Genomic DNA, 9,466 nt, shown 5'->3' with positions numbered 1-9,466 from the left:
ATAAGGAGATTGTTTTAAAATTGTACTAGCTCTGACATAAAAAATTACACAAGAACCGCGAATATCGAGCATATAATTATTTTAACCCACCCCTAACATTAATGTTCATAGGCGAATAGCGAATATTGAGCTGTTGCGAATATCAGGCTAGATCTGAGATCGAAATTCAAACACTACGCGACTATCGTAAAATAAAAAATATATATATATTATAACCACCATTCGCTTTGATAACCATTTTATAATGCTTCGGGTGCACTTTATATCATTCAATGCATTTCTGCTTCGAATAAGAGATCTCGTTTGCTGATGAAGCAAAATGTTTAGGTTACCTATATGTATACTAATTTTACTGAAATTTAAAAAATTAAACGCGGTAAATGGAAACGTGCCGTCGCCCCTTTTGGAAATTTGCTTTTTAAATGCACAAATATACACAACACATATTACAAGGTAACACTACTTAACATTGCAATCATACACGTTTACAATGATCAGAGATATTGGTCTTACCACAGATGACGACCACAGGGTGATGGTTAGTGGTGGAGACACCGACTATATTAACGCTAGTTTTATTGACGTAAGATTCGGTTTCTTTTCAAATTTGCCGTAATCTATTATTACAAAACGCTACTTTTAAGTCATAATATTCTGCAGTATATCATTGTTATGAATTTATTGTTCTGTATTATTGCCTAGATTTTGCGTTTTGTTACAAACATTATAAGTACATGTTAAACGCACAATGAGTTCTGTGTCTGGGACAATATTTCTGATGGCAGCAAACATACTGTGCCCTGTATCATGCGTTGACAATCGTTTGCAAATCAAAGTGCTTAGTAACCTTGAAATTGCTGCATAGTAGTGTTCAAGCCTCTTACCATATGTGCATGGTTATAAACATACGCCCATTTGGTATTCAATAACAACACGCTTAAAAACACAAATATCTTAAATGAATATAAATAATATTAAATCAAACGAAAATTGCTTATTATTAACCTTGTGTTTTGTTTTGTCAGGGTTACAAAAGGAGAAACGAATACATTGCAACATTGGGTAAAGTTTGTTCTCGCACTCTTGCTAATTTACTGACAGTTTTTAAGCTTTGAGTTTTTTCGTCATTTGCTCAATTCATTTTGCATACGGCATCAAATAATTTGTCATAATGATTATATACAGTACCTTACTTTTAAAGTTTTGAGCTATGTGTGTGTTTCTTTCATACACAAGGAGACTAAAATGGTTATACTATTACTATAAGGTCCCATGTCTAAACAACTTGGTGATTTCGCCACTTTTTGGAGAATGGTGTGGCAACAAAACGTGGAGAAAATCGTAATGGTAACAAATCTGGTAGAAGAGAGGGTGCGTACCTGTTATGTATAATATCTAAGTTATTTATAAAGAAATATATTGTTGTTGTTTTTTTAATTAAATATTTAAGAGTACATTGGTAAAGAAAAACTCAACTGTTTTATTGTGATAAGAAGCATAAATCATTGATAACTCGATTCAAAACAATAAGGTTTCACCACCGATATATTTATATGCATACGAATGAAGCCAACCAAGAAAATTTGGTACTCATCTTTGGTCACCTATATCTATATCGTGAATGTTCTCCTTCAGAAAGACAAATGTGAAAAGTACTGGCCAAGTCTTGGCGCAACTCAAATGTACGGTGAAATTCAAGTATTATGTCAGAGAGACGAAACATTTGCCGAGTTTACACGACGAACATTTGATGTCAGTAAGGTACACTATTTCTTATCAACAGCAGCAGGCATTAACAAGAAATAATTGTCTAACAATTTTTTTTAGAATGTTGTGAAACTGATGTATTTTTTAAACACAGTTGAAATCGAGACATTAAGTGTTAATGGCAATCTCTGAATGTGAAACCATTCTTTCAACATGTGTAACTTATATCAGGACACGCAAACGCGGAGTTTGACACAGTTACATTTCACATCGTGGCCAGACAAGGACGTTCCAAAAAATGTTACGTCGATCATTGAGTTCAGACAGAAAGTCCTCTATGCTCCAGCAACACTCGGGGGACCTACCCTCGTGCACTGCAGGTAAATAAGAGTGAGTGAATATCAGAGTGTACTTATGTGTTTTTTCAGTGTTTGAATATGTGGGATAATGAGTGCATGTTTCCTGGGTAAATGGATGAGTGAGTGAGTTTCAGTGAGTTTTTAAGTGAGTGAGTTAGCGATCGATTTTTGAATTAGTGAGTTGTTTAGTAAGTAAGTTTAATGTTTAGTTGTTGAGTACATGTTTAAGTTTTTTTAGTCAGTGAGTGAGGACTGTGTGTGTTAGCGATTGGACGAGGAGTTTTTAGTGAGCGACTTTTTTATTGAGTGTCGGTCGGTTGGTTGCTCGGTCGGTCGGTCGGTCAGTCAGTCAGTGAAATATTTGACTAAATGAGTTTTGAGTTAGTGAGTTTTTGTGTTATTGAGTAGTCAGTCAGTGAAATATTTGAGTAAATGAGTTATGAGTGAGTAAGTTTCTGAGTGATTGAGTTTTTTTTTAAAATAAGTTTTGATTGCCTGAGTACGTGCATGAGTGGTTGAGTGAGTAATAAATGAGCACGTGTTTTAGTTATTTAAGTGAGTGAGTGAGGAAATATGTGAGTAAGTTGATGTGTGAGTGATTGAGAAAAATGTGGGTGATATAGTGATTGTTAAAGTGTGTATTAGCATATATGTTAACCAACCAGCTATTAAATAAGCAATTACGTAAGAGAACGAGTATTGTCAGTTTGCCAGAGAGTAGGTTATTAAATGACTTATTGTCACATTCAACTGGCGTAAGAGGGGTACAATTTCTTTATTAATTTACCGAGATCTGAATAGATGGGTTGTTAACACTTTGAAGTAATTAATATAAAAATTTAATTATTGCATTAATAGGATTTGTTGATGTTTCTGTTTCGGGTATAGTGCAGGCGACTGGAGGACAGGTACATACTTAGCTATAGATATTCTCACAAAAGAGGGCGAAGCCGAAGGAGCTATTGATATACCTGGCTGTGTGCTGAATATGAGACAAAACAGGCCAATTATGGTACAGACAGCGGTATGTTTATCTTTAAATCTGCTATCTTGAAGTATCAAATAAAGACACAACATAGCGTTAACACGTTTAATAATATCTAATTTATGTATATTTTAACAAAAAACACAAGCACAATATGGGCTTGGTGTAAAACAGATCTACATGTACATCTACATGACTAATTTTAGATGATCTTCTTTTGTAGAAAACGTTTGCTTAAAACATGATTTATCATGCTAACATATCGCCATCATATCACATTTATTTAATAGTATACAACATACGAAGTATTTAATACATCGGCCTATTTAACACAAAAAAAACTCCTTAACAATAAAACCGTAATCCATATAAAGTAATGAAATTTAAACATAGAATATGATTTGAAATTCTATGTATGTATTTTCAGGTACAGTACGCGTATCTTCATTATGCTATTCTTCACTCGCTCATATTTGACTGCAAGCCAGTGACAAATGAAAAGTTCAAATTGTACATGGACACAACATCAAAGGATAAAATCAGAAACATTTTTCACGTTATTTGCGTTTGCTTGAATTCTGTTGAAGTTGAAAACCATATTAAAACCATGTGTTGATGAAACATATATAGTTATATTTCTAAAATAATTCTTCTGATGCATTTTATGCAGCAATTGCAGGAGACAGCGTCGTGCGGATCATCGGATGAAACCGAAGCAGTTGCAAGAAACGCCGAACGTACTGACAAAAACAGAGAGGGAGCTGATGTACAATGTATTAACTCGATTGATTTTCAGTTACATTATGCCTCAAAATGCAACGTCACAGTATTAACACAATTTGCGAATTGAACAATGGTAGAATATTTATGATTTAAAATAGAAAAACTTAGATAGCAACAACAATGAAAACTTAACAAATGACTTATATAAAATCAACTCATAAAATGAGTCAATGCTTTTTATGCTTAGTTTATAATGTTAAATTTATACATGTATACACAATTTCTGACTGGCAAAACAACATATAACTGTATCATACCATGACGCAGGTTTAACACAAATGTGTGTGGTGCTGTTAAGAACTACATTGTAGAGGGGTAAAAGATAATCTACAACGAACATGTTTATCAGTTGTAACTATTTGTATCGTTGACTGGAATTCGGAAAGAGTAATGACCATCAACTGCAAAATTTAAAATAAGTTATTAATGTCTTTATGTGATCCTGTTGACATAATTTATGGCATTTTGTTTACTGCTAACAACACTTTAAATTAATACAGTGGATGAGCATCGACTGAAGCTTTGCCTAAACCGGAAACCAGTATCTACAGTCACTGCAGTTTATGTTAACGTAAGTTTACGTTAAACACAGGCATTTTCTGAACACACTTTTGGTAATGGTATTATGGTTTGCATCCATAAACTCTCACTAGAATCGCCGTCTTAAACATTGCCTATTCAATGGGTTCTACGTCTATCAAATTTCCATAGTTTAAACAATAACCCATTGTATAAAAATTAATTGTTGTTGTGTTGTTCGGCTAATATATGCTTGGAGCTACTTTATATTGATGCAGCTGTTTTTTCATGTGTTTGATATTCCTTTACATTCTTTAATAAATGGAGTGTTCTTTTGGATAAAAACTGTTACCGTTTCTTCACGCTATTCGATGTGTAGTCATTTGATAATGTCTATGTCCGTTTTGCATGGAGTGTGTTGACATTTTTTCTATAATCTCTTATTTATCTAGTATTTTTATTATCTTCATATCAACTACTATACTACTATACCAATTAATTTGAAGATTATTTGCGTTGCTTTTTAGAGTTTCCAAAACCAGAATAAGTACATCCTTGCGCAAACCCCTTTACCAAGCACTGTCGTCAATTTTCTCGCATTGCTTGTTCAAACAAACTGCGCGTGTATTGAAAACTTGGAATCAGGAAACATACACTCTGGTGTAACAAATGTTGCAAAACTATTGTTAATGACATCCAGTACTTAAATCGCAGCATCTTTCTTACTAGTATACCAACGGTTATTGTCGCACCAATTTTATATTTTAATGTAGCATTATTCAAGCAACAACAAATTAATAGTAGTCAAAATGACAATAGGTATAAATTTGTTAGTATAATTTTATACAGAGTGATGTATGTTAATGTGGACGGTAAAGGGTAACACAATGCTGTTACTGTAAAGCATATCATTTTAGGACATCGCAGTGTATTTACTGGCGGATAATCAGGTGTTAAAGAACGGAATCTTTAGCGTCCGTTGTTCGAAGCCAGAGGCAAGTGAGTACCGAAATAAACGGAGGTTGACCGTTGAGCATCGGGCAAATCAGGTTTGACTTCATATAAAAAAATCAATCCATTGCATTTATTCGCACAGATTACTTTTCAGAATTATTACGAATGACATGTATTTAAGGATTACAAGACATAGAAAATGCGATATGAATTATAATTATTTGCTACGTTTCACACCAGGCAAACGAGACATTGTCATTAACGTACCTGAAGTTTACAGAATGGAACACGGGAGAGCAAAAACCAAGTTCTCCTTCAGATTTCCGCCGATTAATTTCTTAAGTTGACGCACTTACAGCAAAAACTAACTCTGATCGACCAGTTCTGATACATTGTCGGTAAGCCTATTGTCTTGTTGGTGTTTTGCGATCCATGTTTCAATGATTGTTTTCAATATAATGATTAATTTCACAAGAGTTATGTTTAAATATTAGTCAAATGCAACGTTAGCCTTTACGAAAGGAGATACTTATGAGCAGCTCAATGTTCTTTAATTTCTAGAACATGTATGCATAGTGATTCTCCACATTCAGCACTGTTCAGAACATGTTCTATATGTATGACAAGTATCCAAATAAGTGACAGCACAACCAAAACTTGTATTGCATGCAAGATATTTGATGTGACAGATAATATCAATTTTACTTAGCAAAGCGATTAAAAATTTTAGGTTATTCACTTAACCATTGAGTTATCAAACAAACAGCACAATAATTTTGCTAGTAAATGAGTCTGTTTCTGCGCTGTTACAGCTGTTGTTCACATAGGCGTGTGTTGATTGCTCAGCTAACAGATTACAGGGATGGTGCCAATAAATGCGGTCTATTCTGTGTGGTTGCAACTCTCCTACAGAGGATGGAGGTGGAACGTGAAGTCAACGTAGCAAACGCTGCACAAAATGTCAAGGCAAGACGAAAGGGCGATCCCTAATATAGTAAGTTATTTAAGTCCTCTTAAAAACTTGTTAAATTAATGTGTTCACATCGTTTGCGACTTATTAAATTCAATAAGCATTACAAATCAGTGGAAAGCACTGCAGTGCAGATATGCGTTCTTATGTGCGTTCATTTAATTAAGTTTGTCACTTCATGCTAGTGCACATGTAATGCGTAAACCATACCCATGTATATCATATTGTCACTGAGATGAACAACATCTCTTATTCCGGTATTGCAGATTTAAAAAAACAGTTGCTTTCTCTATTCAAGAATATTTTATAAGTTTTTCAACAGTTATAGTGTCTTAGACTTTTAAGATTGAACGATCAATAAACACAGTAAGAAAGTTATGTAAAAATATTGTTTTATGGAATAAAAAGGTATGTCCTATTGTATGTGTTCGAACATATTTATTCTGATAAAAAGGTTTACGAAGTTTTATTTATTTACCCCAAATCACTGCTTAAAAATCCAAATTGCTAATATTCAAGATGTGTCTTTCTTTATTGCCGTCTGTACTTGCCAGAGACATTTATATAATTATAGTTTCAATTTTCAGGAGCAGTTTCAGTTTTGCCATGACTGTGTCTTGGACTACATCTAGAGCTCCAGCATCTACTCCAACATCGCCGCTGATTTATCCGATTGCTAACTACGGGTAGTCTGCCTTGACATTGTCCTTGACTGCCATCAACATCGACTTGCAGTGATTATGTAGTAATGGGGAGATTTGGAATCTACTCCAAATTTGCTGCTGCTCGATTGCTAGATACACACTGTCTATCATGAATATGTCATGGATAACATAAACAGCATCGTAATCTACTCTAACCTCGCGGCTTATATATTTAAGTGCTGATTGTATATTGCTGTCCTTACAAATGCTTGTTTGATAGACTTAATATTTCTTTCGTAATTAATATCGCTACTAATCTTTCCGATTACTGACTTGATTTAAACAGTGAAAATAAGTTTTCTCTATATTTGGTAACAGGTGATTTCTTTCTAAATTTACTCAATAAAAAATCTTATTCCTTAGCAGTTGAAAATCTAAACAAATTGCCTGCTTTATCAACCGTTGAAATACATATAAACATCAAAACATAAGCGGTACATATGATATATTCTCTTAGAACAATTTACTATACAATTTAGTATGGTCCGAATGTTTATTGAAGTGTATCGCGATTCACGCATGTTGTTTTTAAGTGTGAATATTTACTAATTTAGTGTTGTGGCATTAACAGTTTATTCGTGATAATAAGTAACATAACGTACTATTTACATAAATGCATTTGTGAACGAACCATATTCAAAAATTGTTTTTCAATATGTATTTGTTGTTCGTTTAGCGCGAATATAAGCGACGTTGTCTCAATTCCAAAAAATTAACTTGTGTTATTTCGACGTTCAGATTTGAACAATGACAGATGTTTGTCTCATGATTATAGAAATTCTTCGCAACAATGTTTTATTGCGTTACTTCGTTTTTTGGACTTATGCAATGGTAAGAGTTAAGAGTAAATGTAAATGCATAACATCACCAAAAAGTATCGTTCTGATGTAAAAATTATGACATTGCTTTATTTTTATATGTACATTGCTATTAATGTATGTCTATTTTAATATTTTATTCGATGGTGGAACTCCTTGCGTTTGTAACGTAATTAATGAATAAAGGGCATTAATTTATAAATATAATTATTGAATTTTGACCAACGCAATAACCCAAATTTAATTTCATACATTCTTCAAAAGACAGCGTGTCCTAAAACGTGGGCAATTAGTTTTAAGACTTTCATTTGCCTGCCTCGGTTATAAAACCTCAATAAATGTCAGGCAATCGGGGTTTAAATCACGCTCGATGGGTTGGTCCTTTCTTTGTCAGTTTTCTGGCCGTTGCATACCTTCGAACACGTTATCTTGCACACGTTCCTGTCGAAAACTGCATACGTCATCATTGAGTGTAACAATGTATATTAATATATTCACTCGAGTTGTTGGTCAGTACACGCCCAGTCATGGAGGGCACATAATTTGTTGCTGTCGCGGGGCCGTTAGGCCGCCGCATATATCTTGTTGTTCAGATTATTTTACGGACATTGGAAAACGTTGTATTAGTTTTTAATCAGCACAAATAAATCTCAATGAATATTTTATGGACTTGTGTGCATTACTTGGTGCTTGTTACTTGGTCCCATGATAACACATGCGGTACATTTACGTGTGTAAAAGGTACGTGTATCTCATCTTTATGCAGGCTTTCCATATGCATATATGATAACGTAGCTTTAAATTTGATATATGTGGTTTGGTTTAGTTAGAGCAATATAATTGAAATTTTGAAACATTTAAGTGTATATGTTGGTAACATAACGACCATTGCATGCTTTTTTGCCACGTGTTTTTTACATTTATACAGTTATGATGATATTTTGCGCTTGAAAGCTAGGAAATATTTGGTCTAATGTGAGCAATGTTATAACGTTTATATTTAGATTTGCTGTTTATTTATGAATTATAAAATCGTCATTTATCTTGTTTCCGTTAACTTCTTTTTTAATTGCTACTTTGCCAGCGGTTTGACATGACATGTTTACAATATGAATACCCAAACACTGACATTTACATAAATATTAAATAAATATGCAACATCATGGTTAAAGTAAATGTGTCAAAGCACACAAATAATATGCTCGTTTGAAAACGCTTTATGATTTCATCTCAATTTATTTTTCTCTCATGAAAGGGCACATAGTACACTTCCCCTCAATACAAAAGAGGATATGTGTTTTATTGTCCCTGATATACAAGGGGATAAGCGCTATTTTACTTATAAGTGGAGATAAGCCCCTAGGCAATGTTTTGTTATGACCTTGTACACAAATTCCCTATCAGTCAATTCCCGCTTGTGATCTTGAATGCTTCATCTATCGATGGTTGATGTAACACTTTTTTTGATTGACCAAGGAAAGAGAAGCATCGAATGGAAGCACACGATTCAGGAGGTCGTAGGCCTGAATATTGCTGACGTTAATAATTTGTGAAAATCAAATAATGTTGGAAGCAATTAGAGAGGTGATATGGAACATTATTCATTACTTTGACCCAGCAAGTTTCTTTGTCAACATTCAAGGCCCATAACTTACAAAAAATCAATG

General features: G+C 33.7%; 1 protein-coding gene across 2 annotated transcripts; it reads left to right on the top strand.

The window, feature by feature from the left end:
• Positions 1-3,396: 3,396 nt before the first annotated feature.
• On the top strand, positions 3,397-5,700 carry LOC127864631 (uncharacterized). Of its 2 annotated transcripts, XM_052404485.1 has the most exons (4): positions 3,397-3,824; positions 4,335-4,405; positions 5,271-5,402; positions 5,548-5,700. In XM_052404485.1, exons 1-4 carry the CDS (start codon positions 3,707-3,709, stop codon positions 5,647-5,649), a joined length of 423 nt encoding a protein of 140 aa, XP_052260445.1. In that variant the 5' UTR covers positions 3,397-3,706; the 3' UTR covers positions 5,650-5,700. The 2 variants fall into 2 exon arrangements, 1 of the variants encoding a protein (XP_052260445.1); XR_008042155.1 differs by lacking the exons at positions 3,397-3,824; positions 4,335-4,405 and adding an exon at positions 4,881-5,013 and having other exon boundaries at positions 5,327-5,402.
• The last annotated feature ends 3,766 nt before the right edge of the window (positions 5,701-9,466 follow it).

Source organism: Dreissena polymorpha, chromosome 1 (assembly GCF_020536995.1).
Source record: "Dreissena polymorpha isolate Duluth1 chromosome 1, UMN_Dpol_1.0, whole genome shotgun sequence".
NCBI lineage: Eukaryota > Metazoa > Mollusca > Bivalvia > Myida > Dreissenidae > Dreissena > Dreissena polymorpha.
This window is presented reverse-complemented; position numbering and strand designations above follow the sequence as displayed.